This window comes from Metarhizium acridum (genome assembly GCF_019434415.1).
Source record: "Metarhizium acridum strain ARSEF 324 chromosome Unknown scaffold_574, whole genome shotgun sequence".
Lineage (NCBI taxonomy): Eukaryota > Fungi > Ascomycota > Sordariomycetes > Hypocreales > Clavicipitaceae > Metarhizium > Metarhizium acridum.
This window is the reverse complement of record NW_027094044.1, coordinates 1,570,325-1,597,415: the sequence shown is the minus strand read 5'-3', so window position 1 is coordinate 1,597,415 and position 27,091 is coordinate 1,570,325. Positions and strand designations below refer to the sequence as shown.

General features: G+C 51.9%; 6 protein-coding genes across 6 annotated transcripts; 2 read left to right on the top strand and 4 right to left on the bottom strand.

Moving 5' to 3' along the window:
- Positions 1 to 4,469: 4,469 nt before the first annotated feature.
- On the bottom strand, positions 4,470 to 8,838 carry J3458_020883 (uncharacterized protein). Its single transcript, XM_066122292.1, has 3 exons — positions 8,503 to 8,838; positions 7,077 to 8,432; positions 4,470 to 7,026 (listed from the first exon to the last, which is right to left on the bottom strand). Exons 1-3 carry the CDS (start codon positions 8,727 to 8,729, stop codon positions 6,297 to 6,299), a joined length of 2,313 nt encoding a protein of 770 aa, XP_065972921.1. The 5' UTR covers positions 8,730 to 8,838; the 3' UTR covers positions 4,470 to 6,296.
- Positions 8,839 to 11,231: 2,393 nt separating this feature from the next.
- Positions 11,232 to 11,576, top strand: J3458_020882 (uncharacterized protein; the record flags this gene model as incomplete). Its single annotated transcript, XM_066122291.1, has 1 exon — positions 11,232 to 11,576. The coding sequence occupies one exon, from the start codon at positions 11,232 to 11,234 to the stop codon at positions 11,574 to 11,576; it is 345 nt and encodes a 114-aa protein (XP_065972920.1).
- A 955-nt stretch (positions 11,577 to 12,531) lies between these two features.
- J3458_020881 (uncharacterized protein) lies at positions 12,532 to 14,205 on the bottom strand (the record flags this gene model as incomplete). The annotated part of the gene is made up of 1 exon (XM_007814799.2): positions 12,532 to 14,205. The coding sequence occupies one exon, from the start codon at positions 14,203 to 14,205 to the stop codon at positions 12,532 to 12,534; it is 1,674 nt and encodes a 557-aa protein (XP_007812990.2).
- A 60-nt stretch (positions 14,206 to 14,265) lies between these two features.
- Positions 14,266 to 16,035, top strand: J3458_020880 (uncharacterized protein). The gene has a single exon (XM_007814800.2). The coding sequence runs from the start codon at positions 14,319 to 14,321 to the stop codon at positions 15,963 to 15,965; it is 1,647 nt and encodes a 548-aa protein (XP_007812991.2). The 5' UTR covers positions 14,266 to 14,318; the 3' UTR covers positions 15,966 to 16,035.
- A 74-nt stretch (positions 16,036 to 16,109) lies between these two features.
- Positions 16,110 to 17,534, bottom strand: J3458_020879 (uncharacterized protein; the record flags this gene model as incomplete). The annotated part of the gene is made up of 4 exons (XM_066122290.1): positions 16,110 to 16,520; positions 16,570 to 17,243; positions 17,300 to 17,415; positions 17,467 to 17,534. 4 exons carry the CDS (start codon positions 17,532 to 17,534, stop codon positions 16,110 to 16,112), a joined length of 1,269 nt encoding a protein of 422 aa, XP_065972919.1.
- Positions 17,535 to 17,755: 221 nt separating this feature from the next.
- On the bottom strand, positions 17,756 to 19,514 carry J3458_020877 (uncharacterized protein). The gene is made up of 5 exons (XM_066122289.1): positions 19,380 to 19,514; positions 19,241 to 19,313; positions 19,163 to 19,172; positions 18,164 to 19,110; positions 17,756 to 18,106 (listed from the first exon to the last, which is right to left on the bottom strand). The coding sequence occupies exons 1-5, from the start codon at positions 19,449 to 19,451 to the stop codon at positions 17,991 to 17,993; spliced, it is 1,218 nt and encodes a 405-aa protein (XP_065972918.1). The 5' UTR covers positions 19,452 to 19,514; the 3' UTR covers positions 17,756 to 17,990.
- Between the last annotated feature and the right edge of the window lie 7,577 nt (positions 19,515 to 27,091).

Genomic DNA, 27,091 nt, shown 5'->3' with positions numbered 1-27,091 from the left:
CCTATCCTTTTGGGTCAAACACCATCCCATTACCCCATCCTCAAACCAACCCCTTCCTCCACCAGACTTGCCTCAAGGCTGGTTGTTCTGTCAGAGCTCGCCCATCGCGTTTGCTTCTGAAAAGCAATCTCAACAAACACCATGGCCTGCACCCAACACGGGTCACACAAGAGGCTCTTTATATTCCACAACGCCATCGTCCCAGATGAACGAAGCCCAGCCAGCCCTCCAGGGGTTCCAAGGTCACGTATGCCCGGCAACACACAGAGTGCTGAAGCGACCTGCCCGAGATCCAATTTCCACTCCGCAACCCATTGTAATACTATTCACCTCCTTTGATCCCCCCAAAGCTTCCCGTCCCCAGAAGCAACCCGGAAGACCTAGCTCATCAGTCCTTTCCATCTCTCAGGGGCCCACGTTGACGAAGAACTGGACAAACGGCGTCACCAACACCTTGAAGCGGAATGCGTTCCGTACCGCGGGCATCATCTGGCACTCAACCTAAGCCATAGAGCAGCTTACGAGTCTTTCCGTCACGAGCGAACATCACCGAAAATCCGGGCCGTGCACAAGTCCCCACGCCGGGCCCGTGTTCAAGCCCGCATTCACCACCAACTATACCCCAGGCTCATGCCCATCCGCAAAACAGACCGGGGAAACTGGGAAATCGGTTTCCAAATTGCACAAAACGACAAGTCTAGCAGTCACTAGTATTTTCCTCGGAGGACGACGATGCCGAAACCGCAGTTCGGGATCTGCCCAGGCCGCAGTGCAGCATTACCACGCCAGGAAAAGGCCGCTCGGTCCAGGGTACATGCCTGCCCGAGGAGCGTTGCTGAGCGATTGCGAAATTCAGCCAGTTCCCGCCGGAGCACAAGAGCGCGAGACCGACGCGGCACAGGGGTAATCATGCAGACGGAGGGCCATGTATAGAAGTTTAGGACATGGAACAAGGTCGCCGTCGCAGCACCGGCTCGTAGATGCTGCAGGAGTGTCGGGGAGGCAAGTTGGCGGCAGGGTCAAGCTTGGCTAGACTGATACAGGTGGATTTATTGACCGCGGTATCATGGAAACGTCTTTACGAGAGCTTGTTGTGGAGGATGGCCGGGGATGCAGGCTTTCACCAATGTTGCGTTGAACTGGGCAATATCTTATTCACCCTCTTTTCAACCATCTCCTGGAGTCAACCCCGTCTATGGGAAATCTGACAATTGGACATATGTACCGACTTGTGCTTGGCGACGCCCGCGCTCACAATCCTGGATACCGCATTTCACGAAACAATTGTTTCTGACCAACCCAGCTAGATCGGTCAAGCCCCTGCCAACAATATACTCCCATTCATCCGTGATGGGAAGATAACCACATCATCCAGTCCACGCAAATCATGACACAAATCTCAACAATGCCAACTTCAAGTTCTCGTCTCCCCCGGCCCCCTTCCCCAACATAACAAGTCCAAACCCCGTCTCAACCCGCCCACCACCAGCTCTGCTCCTCCTCTTCTCCTCTCTCGCCTCGCACTTGCGCACCGTGCCAACAGCATCGTGAAATAAACCCAAGAATCGTAACACGGCACGTATGCACCCTCCCCTCCATCCCGGCAAGTCATTCGGCGAGCAAGAGAGCTTCCCTTCCCAGACCCCAAATTCGACAAGACGTCACGACGTTCCGCCAGCAATCCCACCCGCACATGGCAGGCTACTCCGTATCGAGTCTCGGTATGCACGTTATTCGGGAGACGAAGGGGGGGGGGGGGGGGGGGGGGGGGGGGGGAGAAAGCCCCCAGCAGCCCAACCCAGCATCCGGTGAGACGTGCTGCATCTCTGTGCTCTATCACCCGCAACAAGGCTGCCGAGGAAACAGTGGCTTCCCATTATCGTCAACGCCGGACCACCCACCTGTCTCTGGCGGCATACGGACATGACTGAGCCGAGAGAAGTGCAAAACGGTCCGTTCCCGTACCAATGAAGTCGACACACATATGCCTGCGTTTTGCATAATCGCATTTTCGGGCATCGTATGCTCCTTTTCTTTCGGGCTTTGCTGCCGCATCAATCGTACCCGATCCTTATACGGAGTAACTCGCGGCGTCTTTCATCCTATCGATTCCACGGTTAGAAAAAAAGGGGGGGTTGCAACGTCAGACACCCAATCGCCATTTGCATACTTTCTTTACTCCGCAAAACTGTATGTACGTACACGTGTGTACAAGACGAGCTGCAGGTTCCAGGTGCCTTGGCCCGAGCAGTCATGCAGACAGGGCATGCGTGGCTGGCTTATCGGATGCGGCAGGCAACAAGAGTCTCGGATCTACCTTCGGAACGTGCCGGTTCCGAAATCGAAGCAAAAACAACAGACGGAAAATACGACGCCCAAAAGAAGAAAAACCACGGGTCATGTGTTACCAGCCATGTCCGTCCTGCACCGGCTGCGATCCCCAACCAACAGGGTATAGAACATGGCAGTCGCGTGGCTGTTGTCCCCCCCCTTTTTACCCTTTCTTTCTGTTTTATCTCATGTTGGGCCAAAATAAGAGGTAACGGCAGGATGCAATGCATTGTGCATGCTTTGGCGTCGGGCTTCGGCGCATCACACGGCATGTTGCCAATGAGCGTAGCTTTTCTTTGCAGCATAAAGGACTGCATTTACCCAGCGATTCGAATCCTTACCAGAACAACAAGAATATGCTCAGTTGAACTTTTGGTTACGGCAGCCTCATTTCCTCGGGGCCTAGACTCCTTTGCCTATCACCTCAGCCGTTCAATATAACGAGCGCCGCGTCTGAACCACTCTACCGGGCGCCGAGGGTTGTTCGACGTCGAGTTTTGTTTGGCTATGGCTGATTGGTCCAGCTGTGTTGTTCAAGCCACCAGGTAAGCTATACTTGTCCATATCCTTTTTTGGCAATTTTCTTCGGTGGCTAGTAATCTCCAAGTCACCTTGCAGGGGGGGAGTGTACCTCGTCATGCTGTCAGTCTGGTCCATATGCATGCAGGAAACTCGACGGACAGCCAACAGCCAACAGCCAGCTAAACTCGGCTGCGTCGATACAGGTAATTTCCATCAAGCGGAACGCTGTAGTTGGTTGGTTCTGGCGCATCTCGGATCGCTAATAGTTTCAGGAACGCTATAAACACTTCTGGCATCGTTCTCCCTACAGCACTTGGTCGTGTAAAATAGCAAGGCAACCACGCCAGAAAGAAAGCCTCCCAGCCCCCTAACAACTTCCCTCGGCCAAAGATCTCTGTTTCGAGAAGCATCAAGCGTGGCAGATGCACCCACGGCCTGTCAGTGCAACCCCCCACCCAGAAAGTGAGGCTGTCGCGCGAACGGCGGGTAACTGAAACTTTCATGCCCGCGTGACGCACGCGGCCAGTTGACATTGCAAGGTCGTGATGCGTTGCTGTAGCCTGTCATGTCGTTTTTTGCCATCCACCACCATGTATGGCGTCTTGGAACCCCCACAGACGCCATGGTCGTATGTCTTTCTCAGCCCATCATCACACCCGGCCGGGTGAGTAGTATCCAAGGGCCAACAAGGCATCTAGATGAAATGATCGAGCGAGCTATCTCATCAGGCGACGTCTGCCTTATACGACCCAGGTTGCCAAGGACAAGCAAAAAAAAAAAAAATACGACATTGGGGGGGCAAACATCACGAGTGGCGGTCCAACCCAAGCGTCTTAAGAAGAAACAGTAACAAATGATACCGCCTCACTTCAACGTAATAGACGGGGGGCCAAGGGCTGCATCGAATAGAAGGGTCCAGAAGTCATCGACGACGTAACGAGTCCGCGAGCAATGCCTGTTTAGAAATCACTCTTACTACGGAGTACTACATGAACCACTGCGGTATTGGGAGAGGGGACGTGAAACTCACGGTCGCAGTCACACCAGCGTCATGGACATGGCTGGGTGGCCCGTCCCGTCACCCTCTGGCCAGCATCGAAACAGGGCTGGGCGCAAAAGGACCCTGCAGCCAAGCCGAGCTCCCTGTTGGCACGGCGTGATACAGGCGACGATGGGGAGTAATGCGTGCGTTGTAGTACTCGGTTTTGATGCCTCGGGACGCGTCCATGCGCCTCATTCCGCGGGAATGACGAGGCGGCGAGTCTCTTGCTCAGCCCTCGTGTCTTGGGAATGAAGGCCAGTGCCGCCGAGGTGACGATCGACCGATTGCTATTGCTCAGGACAGGGTACTACTGCCTAATTTCGCAAACAGCACTTGAGGCTGGGACAAAAGAGGCACTGCCTCATTCATTGCTGCAGTACCGAGTACGGGGTAGGTACTCCGTAATGCGCATCGCAATGGCCGGTTGGACCGTGTGGAATCTGCCTGCGTTGTTTCGCCGCCGGTGGAGCCAGGGCGTCTGTGTCGACAAAATCAATGTCCAGGCTGCTTTTCCTCCTCGACACGGTCCACTTGCCGTCGTCGGCTGGTTCTTGATTCGGACGTTGCTGGTACCGTGACTTGCGCTTCATGTTTGCTGGCGGCAAGGAGGCCACTTGCTGATCTTGGCGCCGCTGTTGCCTACGGTCCGAGCAATCCAGGTGAGAAGCCGTGATCGCCTCGTGTCCATGGCACGCGGGTTGCAAAAAAGGCCGCACACCTGTGTGTGTGGTTGTGGGTGCGGGGTGTGCGGCCTTTTTTGCAACCCGCGTGCACGGCTCTCGTGAATGAGGGTGCCCGAGCTGTCGGAATCAAGCCACCTGGGGTCAAGGATCCCTGGTCCATCTTTCATGTCCATTCTTGTCGTCGTCTTGCGTTTTTGCGAACCAGTGGAATGCGGGATGGAATCGGGGTTGGAATTGGAATCGTGTCAAGTGTACCTGGACCAGACCTGTATGTCGCAATCCGTCTCCGTATACCGCTTTGGCTGAATGGCAATCAATAGAATTATCGTACAAACTATTAATTCTACATCCATTAGATTCCCGTTCGGTTATTACCATTATCCTTCAAGTGCATGCCAAGCCTTTTTGGCTCTGAGACATCCGCTGCGCCTTTTTCTTTTTCTGTTGTCTCTCCCTTCTTTCTTACAATCTATTTCCGTCGCCTTTTTTTTCTGTTTCTTTTTTCGCTTAGTTGGGGCTAATGTCATGTGGTCACACCGCCTCATCTGACATCATGTCCAAACTCAGCCGAGTGAAGCAACCAGACCACTTTGTCAGATTCAGACCCCGAATGCACAAGCTTCCTCCGAGAACCGCCTTCGGCCACCGCATATGTGTTGTGGCCAGTACTCCTCCGGGAAGTCCGTCATCATGGCCTCCAAGGCGCAGCCCTTATCATTCCCCCCTGACGCCAACCAACGGGCCGCTCACTCGCCGGCCGTGCGCTTGCTCAAGTCGAATCAAATCGCGTCATGTGTCATGCTCTCTGTCTTCTCGCACCCACAGAGCAACTCAGTCGCCTGGTGTGACAGGACAGCCTCATTTCTCCTCGCGTAGTTTGGTATTGCCAGACTGAGAACCCAACCCCGAACCTATAGGTTGCTGGTCTTGATCCTGGTGCAACCCTCATGTTAAAGACCCGATTGGCCGATTTTCTATTTTCCCTTTTGGGGATTGACAAATTGACATATGGGGGAAAAGGTGTTGCTCGAATTGGCCTCCAAATTTTGGAGCCCAACATAGACGGCAATTCCACGAATCCCCATACGTCAGGAGAGTCCAAGGAATGAAGGAATAAAACAAGATATTTCGTAAATAATCATAAGCAAATAAGCAAACAAATGAATGGCTAACAAATGACTGGCAGAATAGAAATCCACTGTTGAGAGAGAACATATTCCATATTCGCAATGCTGATTGGAAGAGATCAGGGTCTATGACTGATGTAACTCGATCCCTTTTTTCCTCTGCTCGCTGTAATCCATATTGTGGTGTTGCAGGCGCTGCCAATCTTGTCTTAAAAAGAACACAAAATAAGAAGCGCAATTTCAATCTTGGTACTCCTATAACCAGCAGTCGAATGCATCTCGTCCAAGTAGGCTGGCCTCAATGAGAGGAAGCTTGCGTTGCCAGTTGCCGGTAGAAATAAAAGGATTGTCGAGCATATTTCACCCGACAGCTCCGCCCTTGTGTTACTGTTATGAGTAAGTCGACGCATCTTCAAACCAGGACCCGCCATCTGTCCTTCCATCCTCCATCCTCCATTCCTCCATTACCTCTCCAAAACTTGTCATATACTGACACTGCAAGGACCGTAACGCCTTTTTAGCTGCCGGCGGGTCATTATTACCAGCAACATTACTCAGGACTTTCAAACGAACTTCAAACGTGTATTTGCCTCACAAGTTTGCCAGTTCGGTCGATGCGCCATCAGTAACAGACGCGGCCATCTCAACTGGCTCAACTGGCTCAGCTTTGGGCTTGTCGTTGTGATTTCCCCCCTTTGTAGAGAACTGCCTTGCATGCTCATCCCAGTGCAGCTGTCTTTCCTTCATTGCAATGCTATGCCCAAGCCACAGGATTCTTTCGCAACGCTTACCGACGGTCGACGCAGGCTCAAAGTATTTTTCGTCATCATCAATCGCCGTATCATCAAACCACTTCTTCGGAAAATAGGTTCCCGTATAGATTAGACCACGCATAGCATAGTCTTCGGGAAGAGGATGCGCCTTACCACCCTCGGGCCACGGAATTTCCGGGGTATCTAACCGTGGTGGAATCTCCCTGGTCCGTAATAGATAGTTGAGTAGTAAAGCAGTCTGTTCCCAAGAAAGGGAGTCCTCCAAGTACTGTCTCCCTACTTCAAAATCCATCATAAACCAGTAGAATACTAGGAGGGTATGAAGGCATGGTAATGTGTTCTTGTCACCCCACCGAGCAATAACAATCTCATATGTGCGAGCTGTAAACTCCACCGCTGTCTTGAATGCGTCAGTCAACACTGGGTCTGGAAGATCATCCATTACAGTGTCATCTGTTTGTTGACTCTTCAAAACAGCATTCATCAGGACATTTGATGTGTCTCCAAAGCCTAGGAGCAGGCAGCTTAATGAGATGCCAATGAAATACCTAGCCTAATTAGCTTGCAGATCTTATGTTATCATAGTAACGTCACTTACCCTGATTCAAGCCAATTTCCATGCTCTCTCCCAATGCGATTATCTAAAAGTTCCAGAAATTGCTTCATTGAGGGCTCAAGCTGATCCGCATGCGTGCCAGAGAAGAGTATGCCATGAACTCGCACAAAGGCTACATCAACTGGCTCTAGACGTTGAGAGGCACTTGGATTTGCATTTAAAAGAGGATCAAATAGCGTCATGACGCTATCCCTGGCGCTGAGAAACGGTACTGGAACGCAGAGGGATTTAGCATAGAAGTATAACTGTTGCAGGGCATTTGGTCGTGCCAAAATCGCTAGGTGGTGATAAAGTCGTCCAGTCATGGGTATCTTATCCGAAGCCTTAGTATACCAGAATCTTGATACACCAGTCCAAATTTCTCGATCTCGGATATCATCATCTTCAACTGCCATCCTGTAACGCCCTAAATCACCAAGACACTCTATCCACGTATCTTCAAACGCGGGAACCGTCTCGTATAGCAATGCCATCATGCTATACGCGATATAAATGAAGGTGAGCATATGCTCAAGCGAGCCAGGCAGTTTCCGCCTTAGAAGCTCTAAAAACGAGTGTATACCATGACGCCACATTCTTGCAGGCATAAAATACCTGGACGCAAGCCTTCGGAGCGCGGCGCTCGCCGATGGATGCTGGGATGCCAATAAAAAGTCATGATGCTCCTGGAGAAGTGACCGATGAAGGGAAGTCAATGCCTTATATTGCTCTTGACTTAGATTAGTCTCCTTTTGTGTGCTATCATATTCAATGCACTTGCTCTCAAGTAAAACCAGTCCGGTATAGATGCCTTGGACTTCGGCGGAAAGCTGGTCTGAAGATATGGACCGAGTATCTAGTTGAAGAAGCATTTCCGATGCCGATGCATCGGCATCGGAAGACCGTCTCGATTGGCCATGGTGATGCTGTCCTGGATTGCGCTGGCCTTTATGCTGGGGAGACCGACGATGACTGGAAGAGGACATCAACTGGCCATGCCTTGTCTGTGGTGTCCGTGGTCTTTGCGGCGAACTAGCCTTGCGGGCATCATCGGCAGTCCAGAGTTGACGACCAGTCGGATTCTTAGTGCGAACAAAGTCATCATCTCTCTCACTGAGTCTGACACGACTCCTGCCCGGAGTCGGTGGTGATGAGCCGCGTTGCTGGGTGATTGACGCGGGAGGAGAACATATCTTTTTGCTTCCTCGGCGGGAAGATACTGAGTCTTCCCCTGCCAAATTCAGCCTATCAAAGTCACCTTCAGCCCTGTCGGTGAGGTCCGCGTCGCCAGATACTGGTCTTTTTCTGTTAACTGCCCCGGCATTGGTGGTGTCCCCCGAGGGCCTGGCTTCTGAGCTTCTACACAATTTCGCACAGCCCCGTTAATATCAGTTTCAGATATGTCGGAATGAGATGCACAGGAACTCACTGAGTCTTGGTGGCATCGTTGCCACGGAGCGTACAGTTCTTGAAGGCTTCCTCAATATTAGAAGGATCAGCTGATTCGGGATGATTCAACGTATAGTGCGCCTTGATTTCATCAAGGCTGTGCTGTACTTGGGCCTCGCAGAGACGGCATGGGTAGCTACGCAAGGCGGCTTCTCGACGTGCAGCTTTGCGTTGATGCTGGACCCATCTTCTTGTGAGTCTGTCCATCGCCAATGGGTCCGATTCCACACCGTAAGGGGTACTAAGACCATAAGGACTGAAGTTGCTTCTGATGAGCAGACTCTTGGGCTAACCAATGAGCTGTCTGGGCACAGAGGTATAGCCTACGTAGTTGTTAGCAGCCTTGTAACAACGGTGTAACAATGCAGGGCCGCCACTCCCGGTTCAGATTTCTGTGGCAGACGCGGCGCGAGCACTTACAGGCGTTGGGGATTTTTGATTTTTGATTTTTTTTTGGGGGGGGGGGGGGGGGGGGGGGGGGCAGCTCTCTCAAAGGCCGTAGAGTCAACTCTGGCCTAGAATCATTCATGACATGGTTAGCATATACATACTCTCAACAGAAAACGACCTCCATGGCTCAATCCCAGGGCGTGGGAAATTCAAAGGATTCGGTTGGTAGCCACAGCCTCTTCAAGGGCCATGACAGAATGCTGAAACAAGGAATCCAGTTTTGAACGAATGGAGCAAAAGCAAATATGGACAATAGTGGATATAGAAAGTAGATATTGTACGAGCTGCCTCACCTAGTTTGCCCTGTATTCCAAATGACAGCACGCTTTCAAAGAAGCGGCTCTTTGAGCCGCAAGCAAAAGTTGCTTCGGATTGCGCCGTTGGACGTCTTCTTGTACTATTTTTTTTTCACAGGGTGTGAAATCAAACAGACCAGGCCGCTGCAAATGACAGCCTCGTTGGAGGCCAGAGGGGTCTGATTGTCTGAAGAGGTGGTCGCCTAAATGGTGGGAACACTGTGCCCCACCCTCCTTGAAATCGCACCCTTGTACAAAAATACCTGGTAGCAGTTGACCCTGGGTGGTTCGCAAGTTGCCTTGCAGGCAGAAGAGCCTCAACTCGGGGTAGTACCTGGGTGCTTTTTGCTGTGACGCAGCCAGCTCAATTCTATCAAGGTGATGGAAATGCCCAAGTCGTGCACAATTATCGGAAGGGAAGGGTTGGATGGATGGGCGATCAATTGGGACTACTTTTGTTTTTTTGTTTGATTGAAATGTCGGGGCCGATCGGATCCTAATGGATGTTCGGACGTGGTAAGAACGTGGCAAATGGCTGAATTCTTGTCGGCCTCCGGATCTAGCAACCAAGGTCAGCGAAATTGCTCATCATGATGGAGTCTCGTTGGCGCCGTCGCAAAGTCGCCGTTGCTTCGCCGTCATCTAGAGAAGAATGATGGGTTGGAAGGACTCCCGTGGTGGGAGAAGAAGATGGTTTATAAATTCTGACTCGTCCGACGTGATGCGGAGCCTTTGTTTACCCCCACCCCCCATGGTTTTCATGTCCGTTTCTTTGTAGGCGAAGAAGGCAACAGGATAGCTCCAACCAAAATGCGCTTGACGAATGACTTACCAGAGTATTGATGCCCTTGGAGAGGAGAACGTTGATGAATTCTGAATGTTGAATGACGCTGGCGGTGCAAGTAAAAAGGATAGTCGCATAGCAACGGGATCGCGTGGTGGCAGAAGCTCGTAATACCAGCTCTTTTGGAATGGAGCAGTAGCACCTTTTTATGTCAAAATCCAAACCATCACATAATCACAGCCCCCTCCGCCTATGTTTCCACATTCACAGCGACTTCGTCTTCGGTGTTGAGAGAGTTCAGAGCATGTTCAGCCCAAACCAACATTCGACGGCCTTGCTTGATTCTGGTAAGCAGTGATCGCCGCGTGCCTAAGCGTCGTAAAAACAAGGCAACTACAGGGCTAACATGCAAACCACGGGGCATACTCCGTATCCATGGCGCCTTGGTCTCATGCTGGCCCTGTTATATATGCAGGCCTTCACCATGATAAATGACCCACGAGTGGATTAGAGTTGAAACATTGCTTGAACAACATCGTGTCTTTGTTACGCGCCTATATTCAAGCTGTTCGGGATTCAGACGCAATTGGCCCTGCCGCGTCATCGCCAACGCGGCCTGAATTAGAGCCGTCTTCTGAACACAATAGGGAACGTATTCATCTTACATGTTTCTCCCAAGTCTGACATTTTGGTCCCCATCTGGACACTTGTCTCGGTACTGAACAGCTTATGAACTTGCTTACACCGGCACATTTCGAGATCGTCTCCACGGCTCACGAGCCTTCTTGCCGTTCCACACCTCTTTCGGTGTTCCAACTAGGCAGATATCTGACTTGCGTCAAGCCGTAATGCTCATGAGCTCAAGCATGAGCTAACTGTCAAGACATCCCGTCTGAGTGCGATGCATCAATTCGAGCCTTCCTTCCTTCCTTCGGGCAACGAGAGCCGTCTCATTGGTCGCCGTGATATGTCACACCCAAGCCTCGGCAAAGGCTAGGGTAGGTATCGGTACTTAAGTACCTACCTAGGTACCTAGGTACTTAACCAGGTAGATCGAGTTACTATTACGTTGGTTCGTAAAATCTGCCGCAATCGCTTCATTTCCCAACAGACTTGTCTGGTTCAGGATTTGACCTCTGCATCTTGTGAAACACTTGCTGACCTCTCTAAAGCACATGGATGAGCACCACACGTTGCCTGTCGTCATATGAGCTTTTCGGGGTCTGTTTGCCTCTCCAGCTTGCGAGCCAGGACGCTGCCTTTAGTCACGAGTTCGCGCCACCAGACTCTCTGAGCTCTCGGGAAGCACCATCCGCATTCATGATTGGGGGCTCTTCCAATCCTTCCGTTAATATCAATCGTCTCGCCCTGCTTCTGCCCTCACCGGACTTTCTTGCCCACCGCCTCGTTGCCTCTCGACACTCACCAGCGGGCGTCCATGGACAAAACCCTGGTTCGTTTATGTGCAAACGAGCAATAATCCATGACTATGGCTTACTCAGTACTCGCCACGGGTCATGCTGATGTCGCCTTCAATGTTTCGCCACGGGCAACCCACGGATTACCACCCGAGTGCCGTATTCGGCACCTTCCATGTTTGACCGCATCGACCGGCTTCCGAAAGCATGTCAGGGGCCATGGACATTGGAGAACAGGTCAATCCCGCCAGTCTCAGTTGGGGATCGATTCAGGTCGATCGGGGATTTAGCTGCTAGAAGCTTGCATCTGGTACTATTTTCGGCCTACTGAATGCATGGGTATGACATTTGCATTGAAGATAGTCATGTCGACAGCCCGGATTGCATAAAAAATGTCTCTGCTCGACGTCGTGCGCAGGGCGGTGAGTTTCCTTTGCCGAGAGCCATGTTGTGAAGTTATTTGCTAAGATCTATGTAGACCTGGTCAATGATAGCCTCGGATTGGTCAAATCAACAAGTGTGCATATCCAAGGCTGCCGATTGGACAGATCTCAGACCATCACCGCCTGCGCACAAATACCTGCGCAGCTTCGCAGAAGAAGAAAATACTAACTATATCATGGCGTTATCCGTACACGAATTACACGAGAAAGGCAAAGGGCCGAAAATGGCCCCTAGATAAAATCCGTGTCGGTTCCCGTCCACGTCTCACCGCAAAAAGCGAGTTGGCGTCTCGTCTCCCGCTTATTCGCCCTGCAACCAAGCGCTTTTTCCGCAAGTCTTAGTTCTGCATTTTTGGGCATCTAGATTGGGCAACCTGCAGAGAACACAAATGGTGAATCTTCTACTCGATTTGCTGTGTTAACGACGGTAGCAGCCGTGAAATCGCACAACATCCCGAGGAGGCATCTTTTTGTGCTTGTGTATGTGCAACACATGTCACAAGCTGACCAGGCGGACCACTAGTGTACCGGAGCCGACGTTCACATCCGATACTCAGTGCGCATGCATTCTGACTATATATCTGGCTCGTTCATTGTAAATTTTGGTTTCAACCAGATCTATCTATACGATTCATACTTGGCAGCCACCGCCAGTTTTGCCTCGATCCGGTCGATCGTTTCCTGATCATACACTTCGCCAAGAGCTTTCCTGGCCTTGAAGATCTCCTTTTCATGTCTAGTTGCCTCCTCTTTGGTCATACATACAAGATCTCGTAGTCGCACGGTGGAGCATTTTTGGATGTCCTTACCCTCTCCGATGACACTCATGTTTGTGTCCTCTGGTCGCTGCCAACGAGTCAGAACCAGTTTTGTCGATATGCCACTGACAGCGCTGCGTCCATGATACAGCTCTTCTGCAAGAAAGGCCACGTCACCAGAGGTGAGAGGGGTCTTCAGGCCGACTGTATCTAAGCCCAACATTCGTGCAAGTCTGTCCTCGGAGCCTTGGACATAGGTCATCATTCCTTCGTACATTTTCTCTCGTCCCTTGGCTGGGACATAATTTAGTGGATAGCCCGTAATGCTGAGAATGACATGATTTGCCGCTGTGAGCCCAAAAATAGCAGGCATAGTTCCTAGCACGGGTAGTATTCTGACCCTGAAGTTGGGCATCACGCTGAGATCACCCACCCCTTTTTGAAACTCTTCCTCGGGGAGGGGAAGCAACTCTGCCTTGCCTTCTCCGGATTGCTCTGTTGAATATACCGCGGGGATGCCGCTGGTGATGCCGAGTAGTTTAAGACGTCGTCTTGTTGCCCGCGATAGGCCATCATCGCGACTTGCACCAATGTCGCCAATGATAATCCTAGTGGGATCACTCTTGCAACCAGCTCCCATTGCGCTGATCACTGGCAGCTTGTGGTCGTAACAGTATTTCAGCAACTCGACTTTGGTATCAATGTTATCGATAGCATCAATGATGAAGTCGGGCTGTCGTCCATCTCCCCAAGCCCCTAGCATCCGCGATGCTACAGACCCATCGAACTTTTCTTGCTGTAGATCAAACTTGACCCACGGTGCGATAGCAATCAGTCGCCGCTGAAGACAGTGAACCTTTGGAATACCAACATCCGCCAATGTAGCAACAGCATGTCTGTTCAGGGAGCTCAGCGTGACTTGATCAAAATCAACAAGCCGGATCTTGCTCACGCCGGAGCGCGCAAGTGACGCAGCGCAATGCGATCCGACACCACCGCAGCCAACTACAATGACAAATGAGTCGCGCAATTTCGCGAGCCCCTTAGGAGTGAGAAAGACCCTGTTCCGAGCGAGCTGTTCGAGAATGAGTTCCTCATCGAAATCTCCGGCTAATGCCCTTCTGCTGAGAGCCTGGTTGCGAGCATCTTCCTTATCGACTGCTGACTCTGAAGACGCTCCAAAATCGTTCAATTGATTCGTATGATGAACGCCATCTCCCGGAGAGGGTATAGATCTCTTGAGCTCAGAAAGTCTTTGCTCTCGCTCCCGGCCCTGATATCCTAGAATGAGTGCAACGGTTGCGCCCGACAGCACAGCTGTCGCAAAAAGATGAAACCGGTGGCTTGAAAGGGTATCTGAAAAGAAAGAAGCCATATTTTCTTTCACATACCAGAAGTCACCATCCCAAACAGCCGATTCGCCTGATTGGCCGTCGTTGTTGAGTATTTGGTCATGAATCGACTTTTGAGGTTCCGCTTTGATGATGAAATTTTGCTTAGTCACCCTCCACTTTTGATAGGCGACAACCATCATTGGCCGCGGGTCGTCCGTCTGCCCTAGCTCTAGTTACTTCAATTCATTAGAATATCAAGACGACTGGCAACATCTTCATTCGAAACGGCGCCCGCTGGGCCACACCATCAGTCATGCGTGCCAGGCTCATCATGCGCCGGCAACAGGCCGTCCTCCTCTCATCAAATCCACGATTAATCTGCACACGATCCTTCGCAAGCCAAACTAAATTCACATCCACAAAATCCCGACCAAGCCTGCCTTTCCTCCTTGTCCCGAAAGCGAGTCCCTCCATCGCCCGATCATTTACCTCCGAGCGCAAAAGATGGCTTAAACACGAAGCAAAGCTGGTCGTCAGATACACCATCACAGTCTGGGGCCTCGCGATCTGCGGCATCTTGATCTTCTTTGCAGTCAATGAGGAATCATCAGAACGGGAGTTCCCCACGCCCCACGAATGGCACTACTTGACGAGGAAATTTCTCCGCGACGCGCAAAGCTGCCGGGATCCCAAGGATGGCGAAGTCAATTGGGCGCGGTGTCTGGAGCTGGCCCGGGGAGTGGTCATTCGGCTAGAGGACCCCAAACTCGGCGGCGAGAATGTAGTTAAATTAAGCGACAAAGTCGACCCGAGCCTCGAGGTCCCAGGGGAGTTCATCAGCTGCGACATCTCAGCCAAGTCGGAAGAATGGAGACGCGGCTACTTCGAGGCGATCATGTTGGCGGCCAAGGCCGCAGAACACGTCGACGGATGGCTGAGGGACACAACACGCAACGTGGTGAGCGCGCCCGAGTTTGTCATTGGTCCCTCGAATCCACGGCCGAAACCTATACCGCCAGGACGACCGCACGCACCAAGGGAGGAGGATTGCGAACCTGCGTACCCAGCCGCAGACAATTGGTACGTCAAGATCCTGGCGACAACCGGACTGTCGCCTCGCCAAAAGATGGAGGCGGCACTCGAGTACGCCACCTTCATGGAATTCAAACACAGACAGGAAGGCTCGGAGGCGCTGTATAGTCTCGCCCTAGCCGAGGCATCCGCCGGACTCGACCCGTCCAAGCTACCATACGACCCCAAAACGCTCATCGTAAAAAGCAATGCTCCAGCGCCGTCGATGAACGTTCTCGATACGTTGACAGCCATTGCCAACTACAAAGCCCGGCGGGGGGATATTTCATCTGCTCTCCCCATCTACATTTCTCTTCTCAAAGCGCGCCGCTCTCTATCAGACACCCCGCCACCCGCGATTCGGGCACAGCCCAAGATGCTCTCTCCATACGAACGATTTGTGAGGTTCTTCGGTCCTCCTGCCTATCCAGCCCCGGGACCAGATGGCACCCAACCGCCGTGGAGAACTCCCTATGAGCGGTGCCAGGAAGCATCTCTTAACTTGTATATTGGCGAGATCTTGTATGCCACTTCATCAGAAGATGAGGGGTTGGCGTGGACTAGGGACGGTGTTGATTTGGCAGAAGAACAATTGCGCGCGCTGGGATCAGCACGCAAGGATAAAGAGACGAAGCAGATATGTCGTGAGTGTCTGGGCACAGGGCTAGATAACTGGACCACAATGGTATCCCGCCTAGCAAAGGCAGAGGAGGCTCGGAGCAGTGACGCAAAGTCTAACCTGTTTTCTTTCTGGGGTGCGTCTCAGGATGCCGAGGGCCGATGGGCAGCGGAAGAGGCTGTTGTTGAAGAGCGCATCAGGAGGACGCGAGAATTAATGGAAGATGTAACTCCACCTGGGATGGGATTTTGGTCTTATTTCAAGGCATGATGTATGGTTTCTCGAGGATTTGTATATTAGTATGAAGCAAATAATTTGAAAATACCCTTTTTTGTACCCTGCATCGATCTTGTAAATAAACACAACTCTCCATGTGCCTGGCTCGGTGAGTTCTTTATGCCGTTTCTTAGAACATCACGTCTCTTCATCGTCAGACGAATCAGTGTCACAAGCTTCTCCGGTCTCCAGGAACTTTCTCCAGCGCTTCTGATTCTTCACCTCTTGCTTCATATGGTCCTCATCCACAACCCCGATAAGCGGCTTTTCCGAGTCGGGTAGCTTCTCCCAGTCCTCATCAGTAAACTCTTGCTTAGGCTTTGCTGCTACTAGAATATCGTCATTTTCATACCCCGGGGCCAGGGCTACGTTTTCCAGATACTGAAGGGCTGGTTTGAGAGCACGTATGAGAACCATCTCAGCGTAGAATGGCTCCGAGGAAGAATAACACGGACACCCAAAAGCTGGGATTTGTTCCTCCTTATTTCCAGAAGGGGGTGCAAGAGGAGCATCCAGGGGCTCCGCAGAAACGATGTACGCGCGGACGCGCTAGAATTTATCAGTAACTACCTGTGAGAAGTGGTGCCATACGGCTTACCTTTGCCATGAAGTCTCGAAGCGCTTGGTTGGCCAAATCGTCCGCTGGGTAGACCGTTCCCATGAGAAGCATAGCATCGAGACGATCCTTCCAAGCGTGCCAGTTTGTCTTGTCGTCCAAGAACTTGGTCACCAGTTCGCAGCTCTGCCCAATGGCAATCAGATGGACCTTGGTGCATTCGCCCACCACCTCGAGCAACGTGCTGAAAACAGACTCGACATGCTTTTCTGGCGCTTCATGTGCAACCACGGTGTTGATGCCGGGAATATGTCGCCTTCCAGCATGAACAAGGCTCGGCAACGGGATCGCCGTGCTGTCCGTCGTGGTAAGCATGCGGCGACCCTCGGGCCACCAATACAGCTGGCCAGGATTAGCAATGAACACGCCAGGCGGCGACGAATCTTTATTGGAGGTGACTTGTTTTTGAAGCTCTTGAACGACGGAAACCAATGAGCCTTTGTTAATACCACCGGGCCCATTGGCGACTCGGCCGGCCAGCATGCCCAAGGCTTTGGTAGGCTCGCCGAAGAATACAATAATCCGAGATTTAGAAGGCAAGTCGGGCGTCGCAAACACAGGTACGTGCTTTCCCGAAGTCATGCTTCCTAGTGGTAAAGCAATCTTTTCTAGTCCTTCAGCAACGAGACGCTTATGAATTATGTCTTCCAAGGCATCTAATCACCAAATCTTAAGTGCAGTCCCTTTTTCTCGAATGAAATATGAAACCTACTATCAAATTCGAACCTCTGACGCTGGTTTATCCGCGAATTCTTGTTGATGAAGAATTTGAAATACTGTTCTGGGCTCTCGACGGATCGTATTTCATCGTCATCGTTGACAAAGTATCTGCTTTTATTAGCTTGGGTACCGTGATAGTTCGGGGTGGTTGAAACAGACCCCAAGCCTTTCAGATCAGATGGAAAGGCCGCATCTTTGGGAAGACCAGACCAATGCCGGCGAAACATGACGGCGATTGTTTTGAAGAGACCTGGACAGATGTTTTTTTGGAAGTTCACAACTTGTCAACACGAGGAACATAGAAATAAAAGGGAGGTTCGAGATGCGGAGCCATCAACGTGGCAAACAGGGCACAAGCGCTGCCAGCTGTCCGACAGGTGCAAACGGTTCAAACCCCATCACAACATTGGCAAACACCCGCAATTCCCGGCGTTTACGACTCTAGTCACCAATTGATCGATTTTTTCAACCTCTGTGCTTTCGAATTACAATAGGCATCGCATAATTTGAAACCGAAGTCAGTCATTACTTCTTCGGAACTTCATCCCGCCACGATGAGAGCGGGACAAATATTTCGCAGAATATTGAAAGAGGATAGCCGCCCAAACGCCTGGCTCCATTGTACATAATTCCATCCAAAACGCCAGCCCGTTTCCCCTCCATTTATAATTGAAAAGTTAACCTCAACCTTGCATATATCGACTTCTGAACGCCTGACTGATACTAAACCGGCTACTGGCGCCTCGATTCATGTGACTTGCAAGAGCTTCCTCAAGAGCGGACTGGGTTACTGATGCGTCTATATGTTGTTAGTGTAAACTGGACTCCAGGCCCGCCTGCGTCGTATTATACTTACCATCCAGATCACTAAAACTACTTCCCATGCTGGGAGTCCCGTCACTACCCTCGCGAGAATTCGCCTTTCCCTTGCCGCTAGGACTGCGTCCTGCCAGCTCAGCAGCTCGCCGTGGAGAGAGTGGTCCAGGTATCTTGGATTCCTTCGATTTTGGCTTTGGTATCGCAGTAGGCGAGCCTGTCGACGAATCATCAGACATTTGAGATTGGTGAATGTACTCCCGCATGGGATTCTTCTGGTTTCGTCGACCAGAAGCCCGTCCATCCCCCCTCACTGTAGAAGCCAGGTCTTGACCTGGCTGATCTAAAGCCTGGAACGGTTGAAACGCAGGCTCCAATTCATCATCTCCATCATCAGGATACGTTTCAGCAGCTTCCTGTTGTTGTTGAAACCGTGGTGGTCGACGGATAATTCGAGACTGTGCGGGGCTGGATTCTTCGTCAGACGATTCATTGGAGCTGGATTCAGCAGGTCCCGGCGAAACCGTTTCATTGCGGTGATGGTTTGTCTGCGGTTCAGGAGATTTTGCTGTAGTTGACGATATCGGTAGTGATGATAGTCTCTTCCTGCCTGCCTGGTCGGCCGCTCTGGCCGGGAACGACGTACCATGGCGCGGGGAAGACGAACTAGCGACATCCTTCAGAATCGTCGTGTTGGCGGACGTATCACGACTCATATTCGGGCGTATTGGTATTGAAAGTGGCGTTCCACTCAGTGCACCATCAGGTCGCGGCATCGGTGAGTCTCGTCGCCCTGAAAGGGCAGATGCAGCGCGCTGATGGGATGACCCAGTCGGTTCTGCACCAGGGATGGGAGATGGGGCAGCTGAGCCTTTCGCTGCGGCCGTAGCCTTTCGGACTTGGGCTCGAACCTGCGACGCATGTCTTTCAGTCAAGTACGCGACTTGTTTAAGGAGAAAATCGACGGGGACATCGAATCGTTCAGCACTACATCATGGTCAGAATAGCCGTTGCGGGGGTATTAGATGATCAAACATGCACTTGACTCCCTGCGCAAGGTTAAGGTCAGCGTCACATCACTTGCCAAATTGGGAGTGTATGGGAAGAGGCAACTCACAATCAATCTCGGTTTGCGTTGCACCAGACAGAATCTTCCATAAAGCCTCGTCTTTGGACGAATCCCAATGGACCTAGAGCACAGGTTAGGAGCTGTTGCAAGAGGCGGCCAGTGGTGGCACTCTACTCTTCGAACTTACGGGAGGAGGATCAACAAAGTCTCCCCTGGGTATGGGCACCCTCACAAACACCGTATACTTTGGCTGGGACATGTCGATGATGTTCCCGAGCAAGCCACTGTCAAGCGAGGATGTTGAGATGGGAAATGGTCAGAGCTCAGGTGGTATAGCTGATGGAAGTAAATGTTGGGGTCTATCGATAAGACCAGATGACAACATCGGGAAGTGGCAGGCATTAGCGTGCCTGGCGGGTCTGAGACCCCAGCATCAGCTCTCACTCGGCTGACAGGCCAGACAGGCTGGGGCGATACCTGGGTACTTTACGTAAGCGTCAAGTACATTCAGCCACGTGGGGGAGCCACGGACACCCAATTGACCGACGTCTTCGACGTTGAAGGATCTCAATTATGTACTAGGTATGTATTCTCCAACTGGTCAACAATTGTTCCCGCGACACCGAAAGAAGTACAATAACCAAACTCGCTTCCAACAATTCCTTCAGAAACATGCCTGAAAAGGATCTACGCAACGGCCTCGTGGTCACGCCAGCTGCCAACCAATAGTTGTCGAGCCGATGGGCTTGTGCCTTCACTTCCCTCCGAAGCAGCAAACAATTTGGCATGCTCTGACCACGTCATTTGTTAACCTTAGATCAAGCCAAAGCCACACCAACACCCACCCTAACCTTGTATAACGCTTTAATATTTTTAAACCTTTTAGCGCACTTGTGGAAAAGTTCGCCGACTACTATAGTCAACAAGCGTCAGCCTACTCCATACTCCGCCATCAACTCTTACGTCCGCATGCCTCGACGCAACCCCTCGGGTCGTCTTGATGCACCATTTCGATGCAACGTAGTATATCAGTGTCTTCATCCGGGCGTTTGTATTCCCTTCCCAAGTTTGGCTTCATCTGGCAGGCTTCGGAGCTGAAGTCGCTCGGCTCCGTGCAGGCGCACCGCCGCCAATACCGACTTCGAGACCGCTTTAAAGTTTGAAGCCGGTAGGTCTATTTTAAGCGACTGTTATGGTACTTGGTATTCCGTACCCTGCGTATTCCGAGTTCCGACCCTCCCTGATGTATTGTCATTCTGATCATGGGTACGGGTATCGTCAAATAAAACTTGCGCAGCAATGGACTCTCTTGTCAGGGTATAGATCTTGTCTAGAGCATAATCAAGTAGGCTAGGCATGAAGTTGGACAGTAATTCAGCCGAAGGCTGACTCTACATTAATCCATAAGTTTTCCGAATAATGAGGGTTTGGTGCAGGCTTGACAAATAAGTTTCTATTGGTCCAAATTTTGTATGGGAAATCGCGAAAGAAGGCTGGATTGGTTGGTGGCTCTAGAAAAGTGGGTAAAGGACAGCCACCGTCTGTCGGTGCTTCTTTGTTTACTTCTCTGTTTACAATCGTTTACAATCGTTTACAATCGTTTACAATCGCTAAATTTGCCCAGCGATCTGTTCGTTTGCTTGGCCAGCAGCCTTTCTTCCATTATTGAAACAGATGTACCGCATGGTTGGGTATGGATTATGATTCTAGGGGTAATATTAGTCCTAGATCTGAATTGGCAGTCCATTGCCCGTCTTGCGACCGAACAAAATCACCAAGTAATTTCGTTAGCAGGAGGAAATCTGCCAATCCAACTACAACCTGTCTGGAATGCCGGGACCACCGCAATTCCGAGGTAACTGACACCATTGATATACTATATATGCCTCCCTAACCTGATCAAGCGTGCCAGGTCCAAAGGTGCCGTCCTTGCATTGAGAAAGCTGGCTGTCCGTCCTACCTCAGCTGAGAGATCTGCCCCGAAAAGAACCGACAGAGACGCTGGCCTATCGCCTCCTAACCAGAGATCTGGAACCCAACCTACATCGCCAGAGAAGCTACGGCAACAACATACAGCTAGGAGTTTGTTCGGAGAGCCAGGCAGCCAGCCGCAGATAGTGCTGGGGACGCCGATCCCACCAACCCAAGCGAGCTCGCGGCTCTTCCGGGCTCTAGCTCCCTCACCGCCTGTGCCGCCCTCGACCGATCCTGTCGCCTCACATTCTGATCCATCTACTGTCCGAAGCAGCACGACTGGTGTGGACTACTCTTACCTGGCTGTTAGGTTCCACAAGGGCGGGAAGGACTCGCAAGATGATGCCTCCAAGGCCGGCGCCAGGGCCAAGCAGGCCACTATTCGGCGCGACCATCGTTCACGACGCCGTGCAGGGGAGGCTGTGTCACTAACTCCCACAATCTCTCAACTCGGCGTCTTTGAAGGTTCTGATGGTCCTGGAGAAGGTATCCTTGTGCTGTGGTCCCGGCAGTTTGTTCAAGCTAACCACGGAACGTAGCTGGGAGTCAAGATCGACTACAGGCAAATGAGCTCCCAGATGGGGATGGAATGACCAAGGAAGCGGATGACAGGGGACAGTTCTCTGAATCTGATGTTGACGTCGAGGACTATTTCAACTTGCTGCTTTCACCTGCTCGACCACGGAAGTACCTCGAACACCTAGGGGTAGAGTCTGATTCCGATCTAGGGGACGAAGACGGGAACGATAATAGCAATGCCTTGGACGAAAGCCCTCTTCGCTATTGCTCGCGGCAGCCTTCCAGAAAGTCAGGGCCTCGTCGCCGTGCTCGCCGTGGTCCTGCCCCTGGTACAGGAGGGCGGCCAAAAAAATCTCAAAGGCAAACTCGATCGTCGGGGCCGCCACGACGGTACCGGAGTCCAGTGATGATTCCACCTGAAGAATCGGCCGTATTTCACGCACAAGATCCGGTGTGGAATGGGGACCTGGACGCTTGCGCCTTGACCTGTCGTGATAAAGCAATCCTCCGTGAGTTCTGGACAAAGCTGGACAATGACCAAATGCAATTTTGTGGTCGATGTCAAGAGCGTTGGTTCCAGATGAAGATCGATTCTGATGGCATTTGTGCGCGTTGCTGTCGAAAGGATGATAAACGCGGCCCTGAAGAGCCGTACTTCTTCTCTGTGGACAACCAGTTGGATTTTGGCTCCGTACCGACTCAATTGCCTCAGCTTACACCTACTGAAGAGTCTTTAATAGGCCGTGTTCACGTCCACGTGAATATTATGCTTGTGCGGGGCCAGCAGTACAAATATCGGGGACATGTTGTTCACTTTCTCCGCGAGGTTGGCTTGGTGTACAACCAACTCCCGCTTTTGCCGCGGGAGTTGAACACTGTATTACTCCGTCCTTCCAATACGTCGTCCCATGCAAACCTTAGCCGGCAATTCACCCGCCAGTTCCGTGTACGCCGCCAGCCAGTTGCCATATGGCTTAACTACCTCCGGCGCCATCATCCTGGCTATCGATGCATCGTCATCGACGAAGAGCGGCTGAGTCAATTGCCTCAAGATGGCAATGTCCTGGACGACATCCCCCAGAGCCAGGTGGAGGCTGCCGAAGTTGGACCCGAGGAAGATGAGGAGGCAGAACCGGACCTGGAGGACGAGGCTGCGGTGCCGGACCTTTTGGCCAAGGACACGGAGCTCGATGCTCTGCGGTCTATTCTTGCCGGAGAACCAGAAGCTGAACCAAGGCTTTCCACAAGCTTCCAGGAGCAGGTGCAGCACGAGCTGCAGCTTCCGAATATACGGCGCACACCCATTAATGAGTTCAATCGCTCTCATGCCCTACTCTCCTTAGCTTTTCCCTGCCTCTTTCCTGACGGGAGAGCCGACTTTGTTGAGCCTCGGCTACGGTCAATCGACTACAAGGACTACATCGAGCACGCGATGCGCTGGCATGACGGGCGTTTTGCACGCCACCCGACCTTCCGCTTCGTCGCCTTCAATACTCTGATGCGGTCACAGGCCCGTGCACGGTCCAAATTCTTCGTGAAGCAACACGATGGTAGTCATGAACCGCTCACACGGGAGCAGCTTGTTCAGGCACTGGAGCACAGCGAGGACCCTGAGGCGCAGGTGCTAATCAACTCAATCACAAGACATGCGGTACCTATTCGCGGCACGCGCCCCTTCTGGAACAGGAAGAGGCAGGACCTCGAGGCCTATGCCTACAACCTTGGATGTCCTGGTGCATTCATCACATTCAGCCCGGCAGATTTACACTGGCGGAGTCTCTACCAGCACATGCCCCGATATGATGAATGGCTGGCTGCGTCCGAGTCCGAGAGGATGGGTCTCTCGCGCCAACTTTTGCGTCAGAATCCTCACATTGCTGCTTTCCATTTCTACCGCCGATACTGTTTCTTTCGAGATATCGTGTTAAGCAAGAAGTTCAACATTACGGATTACTGGGATCGGTATGAATGGCAAGGGCGTGGCAGTCCGCACAACCATGGCCTGTACTGGATGGAGAATTGCCCAAGAGTCGACATGGTGGATGAAGCCGCTCGTGATGTTTTTGCACGCACGTGGGGATTCCACATCACTGCCATTAATCCTGAGCCGACTAGGACTATGCCCCAGGGTGAGGGTAACCCCCTGAGCGTAGATCCACTGAGTACAGAACTGACATTCCTGCGTCTCTCACAAATCGTCAACCGCTGCCAGCGCCACAGATGCAATACCACATACTGCTTACGCGTAAGGAAGAGAACCGTTGATCTGGCGAGGGATATGGAAGGCGCTGCTGCAGATATCGAGGCGGCCAATGCGGCCAATCCAGAGCGGGAGTGTCGTTTTGACTTTCCTCGTGCCTTGCGGGAGCTGGCCGCAGTGATCAGGAAGGAAGGCAAGTCGTACTATGTCTTCGAGGCGGCGCGGAATGACAACCTCATGAATCACTTCAATCCCGCCATTATACTAGGCTGGCTAGCCAATATCGACATATCTCCTTGCACCAGCCTACAGGCGGTTATTACGTACGCTGCCAAGTATTGCAGCAAATCTGAGAAGAAGACTGAGCCTTACTGTAAGCTTGCAGACCAGGTTTTGCCGCACACGGCACACCTTCAGCCGCTATTATCCTTCTCCTCTCGCCTGATGAATAAGCTGATTGCCGAGAGAGATTACTCGGCGCAGGAGATTTCCCATCTTCTCCTTAACATTCCTCTGCAGGAAGGCACGCGGATGGTGGTCTCTGTCGACTGCCGTCCTTTGGAGCAACATGCACGTTCGTATCGCGTGGATGAAGATGTCAACGAGACCGTCGGCAGCTACAGGAGGTATCTCGAGAGAAATGACCAGCACGAGGATGCAACTTACCTCGAGTACCTGCAATCGTATAATCTCAAGACGTGGAGGAGACTCGCTGCCAACGCGAAGAAGAGAGTCCTGTCTTACTTTCCTCGATACAGGTCCGTGGAGGCATCTCCCCAGTTTGGTGACTTCTGCCGTGTTAAATTGATGATGGCTCATCCGCATCGCTCTCCAGAGGAGTTGCTCACCGTGGGCGGGCAGCGGTTCGATTCCTTCGCGGCTGCGTACAGGTTTTGCAGAGAGCAGCACCGTGACACCCATGCGGACGATCATTATGGGGAGCCAGATACAAATGAATTGAGGGCTGAGGACGACGAATTTGAGCTTGAGGTCCATGAAGAGCCCATTGTGGATGAAGACTGGCATGAACTCGCCCGCATGCTTCCCGACCGCCCGCTGGAGGAAGAGGATATCGACATGCTCGGCCGCCGAGACATCGACATCAATTATGATTGGACCCCTCACGTTGGACGGTATACTGATGACGGTATTCTCAAGGGCGACTACTGGAAGCAACGCAAGGCGGCAAACCGCCTTGACCTTGATGTGGATCATCAGCCCTTGGAAGCTCGAGATTCCCTAAACCGGGATCAGCGCTTAGTATACGATACCGTGATGGACCACTTCCTGAATCAGGAACCCTCTCAGTTGCTGCTCCATGTGGATGGTGGAGGTGGTACCGGGAAGTCATACCTCATTAATTTGCTCTCCGCGCACCTCCAAGCCGCTGCTGCCGGGAGAGGGACACCTGTTTGGCGTGCCGCGCCCACTGGCGTCGCGGGAAATCAGATATCGGGCACTACTTTGCACTCCCTGTTACACCTTCCAATCAACAAGGACTTCAAGCCCCTCTCGCCCACTGACATGGCCCAGCTCCAGAAGAAGCTGAAGGACATCAACTACCTGATCATCGATGAGAAGAGCATGCTGGGACTGCGACAGCTTTCTTGGATCGATGACCGCCTGCGCGAGGCGTTCCCGAGTAGGAATGAGGAGTTCTTTGGTAGTCTTAACATCCTTCTGGTTGGCGACTTCTTCCAGCTTCCACCCGTGCTACAGAAGCCGCTCTATTACGATAAAGAGGTGCAGGGAGTGGAGATCAAAGGCAGGAACGCATATAGACGCTTCGATAAATCAGTCTTCTTGAAGGTTGTCCAACGGCAACGGGGCGACGATCAGAAGGCGTTTCGCACAGCTCTCGAGGAATTGCGGCTCCTCCAACTGTCAGTCGAGTCCTGGAAACTCCTTTCCGGTCGAGTACAGGCGAAGCTAGATGATCTGGAGGTCGCCAGGTTCGCCAACGCCTTGCGAGTATACGCCACGAAAGATAGGGTGAACGAATATAACCACTACCACCTCGACCGCCTCGGCCGGCCAGTCATTCAGGTCAAGGCTAAGAATGTCGGCCTTGGCGCGGCTGCGGCGCCTGATGACAAGGCGGGCAACCTTGCGAAGCAGATCCCTATATGCATTGGCGCCCGTCTGATGCTGACATCTAACCTTTGGCAGCCAGTTGGTCTCTGCAACGGCGCTCGCGGTACCGTTTACGATATCGGCTGGGCACCGGGGGCTGACCCAGTCCAAGACCCTCCCTGTGTTATCATGATGGAGTTTGACAAGTACAGTGGACCTGTGTTCCTGACCACCGCTGATGGCAGAAAGATTGTCCCGATTCTCCCAGTAGACAGGGACTTCCTCATCGGAAGCACTCTCTGCACTCGCACGCAGTTTCCCCTGATCGTATGCTACGCCATTACGGTTCACAAGTCGCAGAGCATCACTGAAGATGTCATCGTGACAGATCTCTCCTGTCGGGACTTTCAGACTGGTTTAAGCTACGTAGCTGTCTCTCGCGTAAAAACGCTCCAGGGCTTGATGCTGGATGCGCCCTTTGATCGTGGTCACCTGTTTTACGAGTCTCCACCAGAGGGTATGAAGATGAAGATGAGGGATGAGCGGCATAGAAGACGACAGGTCCTTACACGGAATCCATATAGGTCAGACCACGGCTCTGCATAACTAGATAGCTAGCTAAATGTAATGGCTTAATAGTTGCTTGGCCCAAGGACTCCCAGCCTTCGGATGATCGTACCCCTTGCACCCACAGCTCTAACGTGCAAGGGGTGGCGTAGTATTTTACTCGGTATATGCGCAAGTCTTGTAGTTTGCGGGCATTGATAATTTATGGCAGTGGTCATGTCGAGTATTCTCAGCATGGTTCCGTTATTGATCTCATTGCATCGTAATAAGCCATTTTCTGTCCAATTTGTCGGCGTGGGCATCGATGCGCTTTCCTCCATCACGGCTGAGTTAATAAAAGCAGAGTGTATCACAATATGAAATTTACAAGGCGGTGCGATGCGGTATAACGCCTCAGACCCATCCAATCACTAATGTCTGCCAGCTGGATACAGGCGAGTCGCAGAACGGCTGAGCACGTAATTAAGAGATCCCTCGCAAGCATTCAGAAAGTGACGAGTCACTTTAAAATAATACATCATGTTCACCACTGTCTAGTACAAGTAATATCAAGACTTATCCTCGTT